This window comes from Ornithorhynchus anatinus, chromosome X3, assembly GCF_004115215.2.
Source record: "Ornithorhynchus anatinus isolate Pmale09 chromosome X3, mOrnAna1.pri.v4, whole genome shotgun sequence".
NCBI classification, from domain to species: Eukaryota; Metazoa; Chordata; class Mammalia; order Monotremata; family Ornithorhynchidae; genus Ornithorhynchus; species Ornithorhynchus anatinus.
The window spans coordinates 26,211,336-26,224,925 of record NC_041751.1 but is presented as its reverse complement, the minus strand read 5'-3'; the positions used below and the strand labels follow the sequence as shown (position 1 = coordinate 26,224,925).

General features: G+C 42.4%; 1 protein-coding gene and 1 long non-coding RNA gene across 2 annotated transcripts in view; one reads left to right on the top strand and one right to left on the bottom strand.

The window, feature by feature from the left end:
* CAMK4 (calcium/calmodulin dependent protein kinase IV) overlaps window positions 1-12,192 on the top strand; it is a 242,086-nt gene extending 229,894 nt beyond the window's left edge. The window contains exons 9-11 of the mRNA XM_007672810.3: window positions 7,276-7,402; window positions 8,213-8,365; window positions 11,899-12,192. Of these exons, the coding sequence (XP_007671000.2) occupies window positions 7,276-7,402; window positions 8,213-8,365; window positions 11,899-12,138 (520 nt within the window). The 3' untranslated portion in view covers window positions 12,139-12,192. The remainder of the gene's footprint in view (window positions 1-7,275; window positions 7,403-8,212; window positions 8,366-11,898) is intronic.
* The window catches only part of LOC103171389, a 61,678-nt gene extending 49,374 nt beyond the window's left edge, over window positions 1-12,304 (bottom strand). The window contains exon 1 of the long non-coding RNA XR_486761.3: window positions 12,191-12,304. This is a non-coding gene — a long non-coding RNA (uncharacterized LOC103171389). The remainder of the gene's footprint in view (window positions 1-12,190) is intronic.
* Window positions 12,305-13,590: the final 1,286 nt, after the last annotated feature.

The window sequence follows — 13,590 nt, the reverse complement described above, 5'->3', positions numbered from 1 at the left end:
TCTTATGGAGGGTGGCTAAGTAGGGCTGTGGTATTTCTAGAAAAAGCTGCCGTTTTGACCTATCCAGAGGCATACAGGGGCATCTCCCTGGACTTGCCGTGCTATTGCAGGCAACGCAGTAAGCAGTATGGCATAGTCAGAAGGTTCTGGGTTCTAATCCTGGCTCTGCCATTTGTCTGCTGTGCGAGCTTGGACCAGTCACTTCACTTATCTGGGCTTCAGTTACCTCATCTGTAAAATGGTGATTGAGATTTTGAGCCCCACGTGGGACTCCAGGTGCTAGTCTTGCCACACTGGTCCCAAAGTCCTTAGGGAAGAGGCATCAACAGCCACTGCAGCAGCTTGGGTGATGTCAGAGGCCAGAGGGCAACAGGGCTGAGAAGAGACACGGAGACTGTTTTGCCCCCGTGATTTAGCCTCCCCAATGACTCCAGACAGCTTTTCTTAATGGCCTCCAGATCCAGGTGTAAACTGGTGAGGATAATTAGTGGTAGCAGCATTGGAGGAGGAAGAAGAGTAAATTGCAAGGCAGGAAAGGAAAATTTTTTTGGCTTTTTTTTTGAATAATTTAAGTGCCAGGCACTCTACTAAACGCCGGTAGATACAAAATAATCGGGTTGGACACAGTTCTTGTCCCACATAGGGCTCACAGTCTTAATCCCCATTTTACAAATGAGATAACGGAGGCACAGAGAAGTGAAGTGCCTTACCAAAAGTCATATAGCAGACAAGTGGCAGAGTCAGGATTAGAACCCAGGTCTTCTGACTTCCAGGCCTGAGTTCATTCCACTAGGCCACATGGCTTGCATTGAGCTCCTATTGTTCATTCATTCTTTCAATAGTATTTATTGAGCATTTACTATGTGCAGAGCACTGTACGAAGCGCTTGGAATGTACAAATTGGTAACAGATAAAGACAGTCCCTGCCCTTTGATGGGCTTACAGTCTAATCGGGGGAGACAGACAGACAAAAACAATGGCAATAAATAGAATCAAGGGGAAGAACATCTCATATTGTGTGCAGAACACCATATTAGGCTCTTGGTAATGTAAAGTAGGAATAAGAGTCACATCCCCTGGTTTCAAGTGTCCTCTTTCCTTTTTTTCCCCACCTCTTTTCCTTTCCTCCTCTCCTCCCCTTTCCCCTTTTGTTTTTCCTTCTCCTTCTCTCTCTCCCCCCACCTCCCCTTTCTCTCTCTCTCTCTCTCTCTCTCTCTCTCTCTCTCTCTCTCTCTCTTTCTCTTCCCCTACTTCTCCCTCCAACCTTCCTTCTCTCCCTCTTTCTTCCCCTCTTTCTTCCTTTATAATCATAATCCTCATAATCCTGATCCTGCTTCATCCTGCTTGGGCCCTGTCTATTGCTTACCCATCTTTCAGGTTCCCCCACTCCCGCCCACCTTTCCTCACCCTCTGCAGTTATTTACTTCAGAAAACTTGTGTTGACTTCCCTAGGAGTACATCAGCATTCTAAAATGGAGGACTCCAGCAGACGCTGGGATGCATAGGGATAGAAGGAGAAGAAAAACACCATCATGTTTTGCCCCTCACAACTAGCTGGATGAAATATTTCATTCCCCCCTGCCTACACACCCACACACCCACATACACACATCCCTATTCTGAGCACACTAGTCAAAATGAAGTCACTTTTCATGCCCTTACACAAGACAGGGAGTCCCTGGAATGGAGTGGAGAATGCAAGAAAATATCCAGCTTTTTTTTCTGAGAGGACCATTATTATTATCCCATTTTACAAATGGAGAAATTGAGGCCTATAGAAGTTACACATCCCGCCCAAATTCTCATCATTTATCAGTGTCAGATCTAGGGGCAGAAACCAGGCTTCTCTTTACATTTATTTTTTCTTAACCACTCTTTCCTTCTTCTTTAGAAATTATAGCATTACATCTTTCATGACCCAAATAGCCTTTTGACTCAGACAAATTGGCCTAGAAAAGAGTACTGTATTTCAAATGGGATTATATGATTTTATCTCAGACAATGGTTCATCGGGAGTCTTTGGCAGTTAAAAAACAACAACAAACAACAACAGCAAGCAAGTAGTAATAAAGTTTAGATGACAGGTTCCAAATAAACAAAAGGAAATAGTTCTTCACACAGCACATAGTAATCAATTTAAAGTATTTAGGGAACATTCAGAGCACTATACTAAGTGCTGGGAGAGTAAGATATAAGTAAAAGTCACAATCAGGAAGTGTATAGTCTAATGGAAGCATCTGAGAAAGTCTTGCTCACTTGCACACTTTATCCATATAGATTTTAATGCCACTGGATGTTGTGTAGACTGAACATCTTAATAGAATCGAAAAGGTTTTGGATAAACAGAAGAATAAGAAGTACATAGTGGGGCACTTACCCTCTATTTTAAAGCATTTAATCAGTTCAACCCCTTCTACCTCACTTCCCTGGTCTACTACAGCCCAGCCTGCACACTTCACTCCTCTATAGCACCGGCTTTCTCACTGTGCCCTGATTTCGTCTATCTCGCCTCTGACCCCTTTCCCATATCCTCCCTCTAGTCTAGTACTCCCTCCCCTTTCATATATGTCAGACCACAACTCTTCCCACCTCTAAGGAGTCGTCCCCAACAAAGCCCTCTTTTCCCCTACTTGCTCTCTCTTTTGCATCACCTGTGCACTTGGATTTATTTGTACCCTTTAAGCACTTGATACTCTCCCATGTGCTTAGTATAGGGCTCAGCACATAGTAAGCCCTCAGTAAATACCATTGATTGATTCATTGATAATCATCCCACCTTCTGCCCCACAGCACTTATGTACATATCCAAAATTTATTTGTTTATAAATTGTCTGCCTCCCCTTCTAGACTGTATCGTGTCTACCAATTCTGCTGTGTTGCACTCTCCCAAGTGCTTAGTACAGTGCTCTGCAAACTGTAAGCACTCAATAAATACTACTGACTGATTGATGAGGTAAAGGAAAATTGGGGATGTTAAGTGGAACAGTCAGGGGTATCAGATGATGCATTCATGTCCAATAGGGTGGATGCTAAGAGAGTCACCATAATAAGGTTCTCTAAACATCCTGTGTCTACTTTGGGGGACCAAATAGATCATGCATCTGACCCAATGAAGATACTTCTTCTGTTCTTAGTCAACCAGCACATAAGATGTAGAGTAGATCAGAAAAAGCCTAGAACATAGTCAATTGTATTTACTGAGCGCTTACTGTGTGCAGAGCAATGGACTAAGCACTTGGGAGAATACAACGTAACAATATAACAGACACATTCCCTGCCCACAATGAGCTTACAATCTAGAGGGGCAGACAGACATTAATGTAAAGAAATAAAATTACTGATATATACATAAGTGCTGTGGGGCTGGGACGTAGGGATGAATAAAGGGAGCAAGTCAAGGTGACGCAGAAGGGCATGGGAGAAGAAAAAAGGAACGTAGACCTCTTGACCTCCTCTGGTAAATACATATTTACCCTGTGAATCTGTCACTTAACTTTTCTCTGCCCCCTTTTTCTCTCTCCTGAGAGTGTCTCTATGATCTGTCCTAGACTCCTGGACTCCCTACATATTTTACCATTCCTTGATGCTACAATCCACACCCTCAAACACCAAACTCAACTCCCTTGAAGCTCTGTCTCTCTGTTGCTCTTGCACCACGAACACCCAGTGCTGGATTACCTCCACATTCAGCTCTTTCTGCTCCTGCCCTCACTCAGCTGAACACAGCTGGAGAAAATCCAGGCACCAAGCTGACATCTGCCCCTTGAAATTCATTCTGACCAACTCTTCTGCTCAGTAACTCTTCTGTTCCTCTCCCACTGATTCTCATGCTTGTAGCCGCCACCATCTATTCCATTCATTCATTCAATTGTATTTATTGAGCGCTTACTGTGTGCAGACCACTGTACTAAGCACTTGGGAAAGTACAATGCAACAATAAACACATTCCCTCCCCACAACGAGCTTACAGTCTAGAGGATTTGATTATCTCGTGTCTATCCCAGTGCTTGGTACAGTGCTTGGCACATAGTAAATGCTTAACAAATACCATAATTATCATTATTATGACTACCTGCACAGCAAATCAAGGTCTTCCCATTATTCTATCTGGACCATTGTGTGGATAGTAGAAATGGTGGAGAGGGTAGAAAGAGTGAAAGGAGAAGGCCGTAGTACCATTGCTCCCGGTTGAGTTCTAGGTTCAAAGGAAAACCCGCTCTACTAAAGCAGGAATAGATAACATTTTTAGGGGATATGGTTGGCTCAAAGTAACCCCATCCTGGAATAACAGATACTGGGACTTTGCTGTATGTTACAAAAGTTGATCATCAGTTTAACAATAACAGTGTCCGGCCATATCTTGAATTCCATGCGTTTCTGGAATGGGTTAAATTTGAGAAGATTCTAGCTTTGAAGAGCATTAAATTATCTTAGCAAAGCACATTTGACAATTCTGTAACTGCCAATTGAGAGAATTTTAGTTTGTCTTGATTAAATGAATCTTTTAATCCATTGAGAACTTCAGGTATTTCCTTGCTGTTTGTATTTGAGATTCATTTTAAATTGCCAAAACAAATCTCTTCTAATTGAAATATCACTCTACTTGGTTTGCGTAGTAGCTCAGTGAGCTAACTAGCACAGGTTAAGGAGGATTTTTGTTCCAACACAGCTTAAAGTTCAATTTTCTCCCCAAATCGAGCGAGCTGTCCATACTAATTAGCAAGTCGTCAGATCAGTTTGATGACGGTTTCGGGGGTGGGGGGTCGGGGGAAGCAGAGAAGTACATGTTGCTTAAAACTTTGTTTTCCTCCCTCTGGGAAAAAGAAAAAAAATCCTGGAGAAGGGAAACTGACTGGAGTTTACACTGTTTAATTGCATATGCTTTACAGATAAATGGTTGTGATTGTGTGACTACAGGCATGAGAAAATTAAGAAAATTGTTCACAAATTTAACCAAATCCTTCTTGAACCTATTGCTATTCTCACCTTCCACAAGAAATTCTATGTTTTCCCCAGCTGTGTGTAGAAGCTCTCCTTGCCTTTCCTTCCAAGAATGAAGAGTCTATCCTCAAGCAGGGTGATTAGGATTGTGGGTAAGATCAGAGCCCAGTAGGTGGTGAGGAAAGTCTCTGCTTGTGTTTCAGCTGTACGCTGTGGGAAAGTGAACCTACTAGTAATTAAGGTTTAAACCGAGGTTACTTTACATATTATTGAAGGGTTTGAATGGTGTTATTAAACACCTGCTTATACAAGCCTCTGTGCTTAATGTTTATGAAATACTAGCTGGTGAGGAAAAAAAATAATTTATTCCTGAATGAAGCCATTTTTCATGGAAGCTTAGTACTTATTATGAATCTAGACTGTCCCTGTTATATTTTTGGTACTCCTTAAGTCCTTTTCTTTTTGAAAGTGTCAGTTGTCGGCTAACCTTTTCCTCTGCAAGTCAATTAAGCTGTCCCTAATGATGCTACTAGGCTGCTAGATGAGGTATTGAGAATGCCATTGCTATTCAAAAGAGACGTCCATCTTCCATGCTGTACCTCAAGACTTCACTGTCAACAAGTAGAAGCAGCCTCTACCTCTGCCACTAATCAGTATCAGGATTTTGTGGGGATAAATAAGTCTCTCGGCCTGAAGCAGCAATTCTGTTCCCAGACCAGGTGCTACCATGTTCTACATTATGCTGCAGGCTTTTCGGAATCTCTCCATTTTTAAACTAGGATATGGTGCAGCAGATTTATTTTTTAGCATTTGATGATTCAAATCCCTGGGGTTTATCTTCTTTTCCTAGGTTGTTTTTTTAAGTGAGGATGCCCCATTTCTCCACAGCAGAATCAATTCAGACTTACCAACATGCTCGAAACAAGTTAACATATTTTGAAGAGGGGAGAGAATACAAAGGAGGTACTCTAACAGCTCCAGATTTCAGCAAGTAATAAATTGTGCCGATTAAATCATTTTCAAAGTTTCATTTTTGCCCAAAGCAAAGCACTGACATTGACTGGTGCCATTTGCTTTGCTGGTGGCCTTTACATAAAGGGTTCTATTCTTCCATTAGCACTTAGAGGAGAGATGGAGGGAGCGCCTTAATGTGCCATAAGCCCTTCTAACCAAATGCCCAATTTCCCCCCTCAATGATCTCCTCCTTGTAATCAAAAGCCATCACCGTCTCCCAAGCTATTTATCCTCCCCTCCATCCAGAACAGCCCACCCTCTCTGTGTAGAATTCTCTCTCCTGCAGACAGACCAGAAGTACCCTGCCTACCTTCAGAGGAAGGAGGCGCTGCAGTCAAAAAGCAGTTGGTGCCTTTCTTTTGTTTAGAGCTGCTCCCCTGGAAAAGATCACTTCAGCTGTGCTGCAGATGGGTTTGCCCTAACCCACCTCCAACACCTCCTGGTCTGTGCCCTGGCATTTATAGGACCCATTGAGGCCACAAAATACCTCCACACCAATGGAGAGAGGAGGAAGACTACATTCATCCTCCCTACTGTCCCATGTGTGACTACAGGAGGAAACCCAGAGTTTACCTTCAGTGGTCAAGGTCAGCTACCTCCCCTAGTATTCTGAGGGAGAATCAATTTGGGGTGCTTATCCAGTTCACCCCAATAACTGCTAAGGGCAAATTTTGACATTTCAGATTAGTTCTTAAATTGTCTTCAAATTTACAGCATTGAAAAGCCACTTAATTTTGGCTCTTGTTTCTTTTTGACAGCTTTCTTTTGATACTCCCATGCTCCAGGCACAAAAGTAGTAATTAGGCACGACTTGGGCTCATTTTGAAATTACACCGTTGAAGTCCATGGAGATTGCATTTTCCCTTTATACCCTACTACATTTCACAGAGGAATTGACTGACTGAACTAAAAGAGAATGGATGAAAAAGCCCAAAGTCCATTTGTCAAAATTATATCTTCTTAAAGGGTCCTCCTTCTCACTTGTCCTACTGACCTATTTGGGTGGGGGAAGGAAGCCTCTTCAACTTCTCCCTCTACTTTTTTTTTTTCTGATGAGGGTAAGACGGCTAATGTTGGAAGTCCTAAACATATTGTGCTTATGCCCTTGTTTCAAATAAACTAATCGGTTTCCAGTGGAAATTAAAAGTGACACAGACCGAGACCATGACTTAAGCGTATGAGGTTTGGGGTTTACTTTGTTTTAAAAGCAGGAAGTATCACTTTTAGATACCGAAAGGAAAGAGGAATATCTCTTTGGAGGCCTAATAAGTTGGGGTTGAACTGTTTAACAAATCTTGCTCCTTATCTGTTTCTTCTCAGACTCTGCGGCTTTGAACCGTTCTACGATGACAGAGGAGACCAGTACATGTTTAAGAGAATTCTGAACTGTGATTATGACTTTGTCTCCCCCTGGTGGGATGATGTATCTCTAAATGCCAAGGATTTGGTAAGTTCAATCAGGAAGTTGATGTTTCTTTCTACTTATTTAGCCTATAATGAGCAATGCTATTTATATGATTTAGTTCTCTTTTTCTGTTTTTCTTCTTAGATACTGTAGTACTGAATCTATACAAGAAAAATGTTAGTCTGATTCAGTAATGCTCAATTAAAATTGAAGCACATGTATTCAAGGTGCTTTATCAGAGTGTATTTTAAATATAATTCAGTTCTTATGAGAAAGGTGTTTATATGCAGCAGAGTTCCAAAGTCTATAGAACTTTGCACTTTTTCCAGTTTTTTAAATTTACAGTGCTTAGTTTAATACATGAATGTCACCCCTTCTAGATATCCATACCCCCTTATACTGTTTCATATGTCACTGCACTGAAAACACAAGAATTTCCCTCCTTGGAAAAACACTCTGAATTTAAGACACTTTAAGTGAACTCTCCTACAGTGCTTAGAACAGTGCTTCAGCACTTAGAACAGTGCTTGGCACATAATAAGCGCTTAACAAATGCCATCGTTATTATTATTATTACAATCACCCCATGAGCCTAATAGCCCTCATGGCATCCTTCACATACAGCAGTCCCCTTCAGAAGTGAATTTCAGGCTACTGGTCTGAGACTGGCTTTGTCCAGGCCCGTAGTCCAAACCGGTCCAGTCGGTTCAGAGGCCTGGACCTGTTCACACTACGGGCCCGGATAAAGCCAGTCTCAGACCAGTGGCCTGAAACTGTAATAATTATCATTGACCTGAACTGAAAAATCCCCAACGAGAGAGAAATTGAAGCGTGTGGCCTCTGTTGCTGTAGGTTAGAAAATTGATCATTTTGGACCCTAAGAAGCGTCTGACCACCTTTCAAGCTCTTCAGCATCCCTGGGTAACAGGCAAAGCAGCAAATTTTGCCCACATGGACAATGCCCAGAAGAAACTTCAAGAATTCAATGCTCGGCGGAAGCTTAAGGTAAGTATCCAGGCTGGAAGAAAGAGCAAGATTTGTTTGGTAGGTGTATCTTGAGTTGATTATTGTGGGAAAGATTTTTCTGGACATCACTGATTTGACAGCGGCCACCTCTAACAGTGGCAGCAGATGTGGGTGAACCCTGCATATGCTTTCCACGATGTACTGCACCCCTAACTGCATAGCTTGCTCGTGGCACTCCGTGACTGGCAGGGATGAGAGTATGAGTGGTATCAAGGGTTCTCGTTCCTGAAGACTCAGGATTGAGGCTCATCCACCATTTCTGGTGGGAGAACTCGTTGTGGGCAGGGAATGTATCTATTGTTATATTGTACTCTCCCAAGTGCTTAGTACAGTGATTTGCACATGGCAAATGCTCAAAAAATACTATTGAATGAATGATCAAGGCGCCACGATCTGGCACTCAATGTAGCATCTACTGCTAAAGAAATTGCCTACCCAAAGTGGAGCAAAATTACTGAAGCACTGATGTTCAGGAAATCGATACCTAGCCAAATTTTATAGTTGTTCTGAATGAGTATTTAAGAACAGAGGCAACTCATCTAATGAATCTGGTTAAGGGGTTAGGTAAGCAGAGCAATACTTCAAAACCATTTTATGGAAAATATTTTCTCAGATGATAGCTGTTTAAAGGCTGTTTGAACTCACAAGGACTCATTAATTACATTATGGTCTCAATATTTTGCCATTGGATAATGAAGTAGAATGTTTTAAGAAAGCCTAGATGTACGTTATATTATTCAAGTCCACTGAGAGTCTCCATAGCTACAGAATATTACTGTGGATACTCAGCTGAAGTTGGAATAAGAGATGCTAAAGTGTTTGGTGGGTAACTCTTCCCTCTAAGCTAGGCAAGTGTACAGCCATACATCGAGTTTGAAGGTGCCACGCACTGGAAATGTAAGCTTAGAGGGAATAGCTTGGCCCCATCCACTTTAACCTCTTGGGCTTCCAGATCGAGGGTTGCTAATTTGTCGGCAACTCCTGGGATACTAGCCCTGGGGCACAGTAACACAGGAACTGCTGGCCTTTAAACCCATTCCTTCCCCCTCTGCTCATTCACCTGCCCTAGCATGGAGAGAACATCCAGCTATGCAGTGCAAAGGTAAATTATGGAGAACATTGGATGGGACCCACCTATCATTCAAAGTGGCTTTTGTGGACAAAGATAAGGAAATTCATTAATTCAGTCATATTTATTGAACGCAGAGCACTGTACTAAGTGCTAATGCACAAGACCCACACACAACACTGGTTTACAGACCACGAGGAGGCTCACTGATCTATAATTTATTTCTTTAAATTCATGTCTGCCTCCCCCTCTAGACTGTAAGCTCGTTATGGGCTGGGAAGATGTCTGTTATATTCTCCCAAGTGCTTAGTACAGTGCTCTGTACACCATAAGCACTCAGTAAATACGATTGACCAACTAACTGGTTTACCAGCATTCTCCTTTCTTGTCCCTGAGTTACCTGCTACACTGCGGGCTGGGCTAAAAGAATTACTGGAAGTGTCAGGAAATGGAGCCGGGGGTTGCAGTGAGGTAAAGAGCAAGTCCTCTAAGTACTGGGGGGTAGGGAGAAGCAGCTGTGAATTAGGGGCCCGGCCTAAATTGCCTAGCACCTACCCTGGCCCACTTCCACTGAGCTAAGCCAGTGAGCCCACTGACCCTGAGTGTTTCAGTTCTTCTCTTTACATGATTAGTACTGCAAAATGGAGAGGAAAATAGCTGGTAGGTGCAGAAATGGCTTAAATGACCTAGCCCAAGAACCTAGATAAGTGAAAACACCCTGTCCATATTAAATGTAGTGCTATCCTCATCAGATCCCAAATCAGGTGGTTTGGGAGTGGTGAATCTAAGGCTGTACCATTCATACGGCTCTCTGTGGAAGCAGTATGGCTCAATGGAAAAGAGCCTGGGCTTCGCAGTCAGAGGTCATGAGTTTGACTCCCGGCTCTGCCACTTGTTAGCTGTGTGACTGTGGGCAAGTCACTTAACTTCTCTGTGCCTCAGTTACCTCATCTGTAAAATGGGGATTAACTGTGAGCCTCACGTGGGACAACCTGATTACCCTGTATTTACCCCAGTGCTTAGAACAGTGCTCTGCATATAGTAAGCGCTTAAATACCAACATTATTATTATTATTACCATTCTTGATCATGGCATCTAGCGTTCTGACCCGCGATCAAAATAATAATAATAATTGGTATTTGTTAAGTGCTTACTATGTGCCGAGCACTGTTTTAATCACTGGGGTAGACACAGGGGAATCAGGTTGTCCCACGTGGGGCTCACAGTCTTAATCCCCATTTTACAGATGAGGTAACTGAGGCACTGAGAAGTTAAGTGACTTGCCCAAAGTCACACAGCTGACAAGTGGCCGAGCCAGGATCCGAACCCATGACCTCTGACTCCAAAGCCCGTGCTCTTTCCACTGAGCCACGCTGCTTCTCATGATATGACAGTCAGTGAATGGGTCTGTGAAGATGTAGAGCTGCTTCTGTCATATGAATGAGCAGGGAAACTCTGAAGAAAGCTTTCTGGGTTGGGAGAAGAAATGGATTTTACAACCAAAGGAGGAAAAATGAGTACAGAAAGGTTTGGGGTTTTTTTCTGTAAACAAGTGAACAGTAGTGGTAAAGTCTCTGTAGTAGGCAAAAGGAGGACAGTTCTGTTGTGAAGTGCTTATAGAGGTCTTGGGAAGCCCTCCATGTGAATCAGACTGACACTTTCCCTGGGCGGAATTGGCTTGGCTACGTCAATTAAAATTGCTCTTTTCAGGAAGATTGCCATGGTGTTTCAGGCTGGATATATCCCCTGCTTTCCAGAGAGAACGCGCCCAGCCTTTTGATGGAAAAACAATCACAGAAAATGTGAAGTTATAAAAATAACTCCTGAGTCAGTAATCACATTTACTGCTCAAAGACTCCGAGTTTTTCCCCCTTAACAAGTTTCAATAGTTTTGTTAGAACAAAACAGACACACTTTCCAAGTGATACAAGAAAAAAAAGAAACTAATAAAAATCGCTTCCTTTGGAAAGCACTCTGAACATAGAAATGTCATTAATGGGCAAAGGAGAAAAACAGGTCCTGCATAAAGAAATATTTTCCTTTAAGAACTGAGGATCTAGGTCTTAATAATTGTGGTATTTGTTAAGCACTTACTATGTGCCAGGCACTATACTAAGCTCCTGGGTAGGTACAAACAAATTGGGTTGGACACAGTCCCTGTCCCAAAGGAGGTTCACAGTCTTAATCCCCATTTTACAGATGAGGTAGATGAGGCACAGAGAAGTGAAGTGCCTTGCCCAAGGTCACACAGCAGGGAAGTGGCAGAACCGGAATTAGAACCGCGGTCCTTCTGACTCCCAGGCCCGCACTCTGTCCTCAAAGCCGTGCCATTTGCCCTAATCATATCACCTTAGATATGCTTCTTGGATGATTTAGTAGACAAAGAAAAATCAGTTTCTTTGTGAAGTCAGGAGGAAGCCTAACTTCTCATTTCATGCTTAGGCTGCGGTGAAGGCTGTGGTGGCATCCACTCGTCTGGGCAGTGCCAGCAGTCACAGCAACACCCACGACAGCAATAGGTCCAACCAGAAACCACCTCCGGCCCAGGGCCGCAAACCCGAAGAGACATCGGGGCAGAAAATTGAGTGCGCCCAAGAAGATACACCGAAGGAAGCCCCAGCCCCAGCAGCAGCAGTGGCACCACCAGAAGAAACAACGAAGGGAGAGGCCCAAGTTGCTTGATTTTAGGTTTGGGGTTGAAATCTGTCTTATGTGGGTGGGCGGCTCTACTTACCTCGCCCTCCAGCAAGACAGATTCGTAAGCATGACCGTGCTGTGTTGGTGTTTGGGGCTGGGGAGAGGGAGGGAGAGGGAAGGGGAATCACAGCAGCTGGTGATCCTATCTTCAATGCATGTGACCGCTTATGAAACTAGTGCAATGTCCTATATGGTATGTCTTGGATACAGTGTTGCCTAATACCGACAAGTGAAATTTGAAAGTAAACACAATATAACTCCCAAAGTTCATAGACTTTGCAGGGGTCGTTAGCTTACGTTTGAATGTTCGATTTTCTTGTTTTTCAAAAGTAGCTGTCCTTGTAGAGTTCATTCCAGTTTTTTGAATCAATTAGTGTACGTAGTTGTATCGTTGAGGACGAATTCCAAATGCTTTTCCGATAAAATTCAAAGCCTGTTGTTTTTATCATTAGAGTATACACATTGTTTACAAGGTAGTATTTGGATGTAGGGTATTCGCAAAAACATTCCACTAATCCGATCAGAAGTTGAAGCATTTCCTCCCTCAGAGGACCATGAAACTAGATGTTCCCCTAGCTTGTGTCGAGAATGCCTTATTGTACCTGGAACCGTTTCTATACAGTATTTTAACGACGACCAAAAATGCTCTTTCATAACTCCTCCCATTTCATTGCCTGGCAGCGGCTTAGCAGGAACCCTAACTTTCTCTTCCCCACAGGGCCAACAGGAATGCCCTGTGCTGAAAAACCTCCAAAGGGAAGAGAGGCAGGGGGAGACATGGGCCAGTGTAGAATAGTGCAAAATCAGAACCACAATCCTTGCCCTTTTTGGAGATAATTGTACTATCTGTGACTTCTTTATAAATTTGTGTAGCTAGAAAACGTTTTTATGGGTAAAATCTGTAATTACTAAGTTTTAAATACTTAGAAAAATCTATTCCACAGGTTGTTTCTAGGAAGTAGGAATTTCGTGAAAGAAAGTAATTTTTCAGATTCAAGTAGTTGTCAACTTTGCTACAGTAGGAAGAACTTTGGTAATAAGTCTTTCTTCTTCCTATAATTATTAGTCAGTCAAATATAACACTTGTAAAGCGAGAAGTCTTTAGCAAAGCCAATATACATTTATATTCTGGCATGCTAATGTCCGATTTTCACAAACTTCAGGAAATATCTTTTGACCCTGCCATTTAGCCTTACTCTTATCCTCGTTCTACTATTCATCTCACATTGAGTGAAATATTTGACTCATGTCAGATGCTGAACTTTTCATTTGGATGGTTTTGTTCTAAATTGGACCATCCTAGGTTTTCAAAACAGATTTTTCTCTTTTGAAACCAATTTTGGTGATTCATAAAAGCCAAACTAATACCAAATATATGGGTTTTATTTTCTGTGCAAGTTAAAAGAAATGATTTTATCAAATACATTTGGTAGGTTT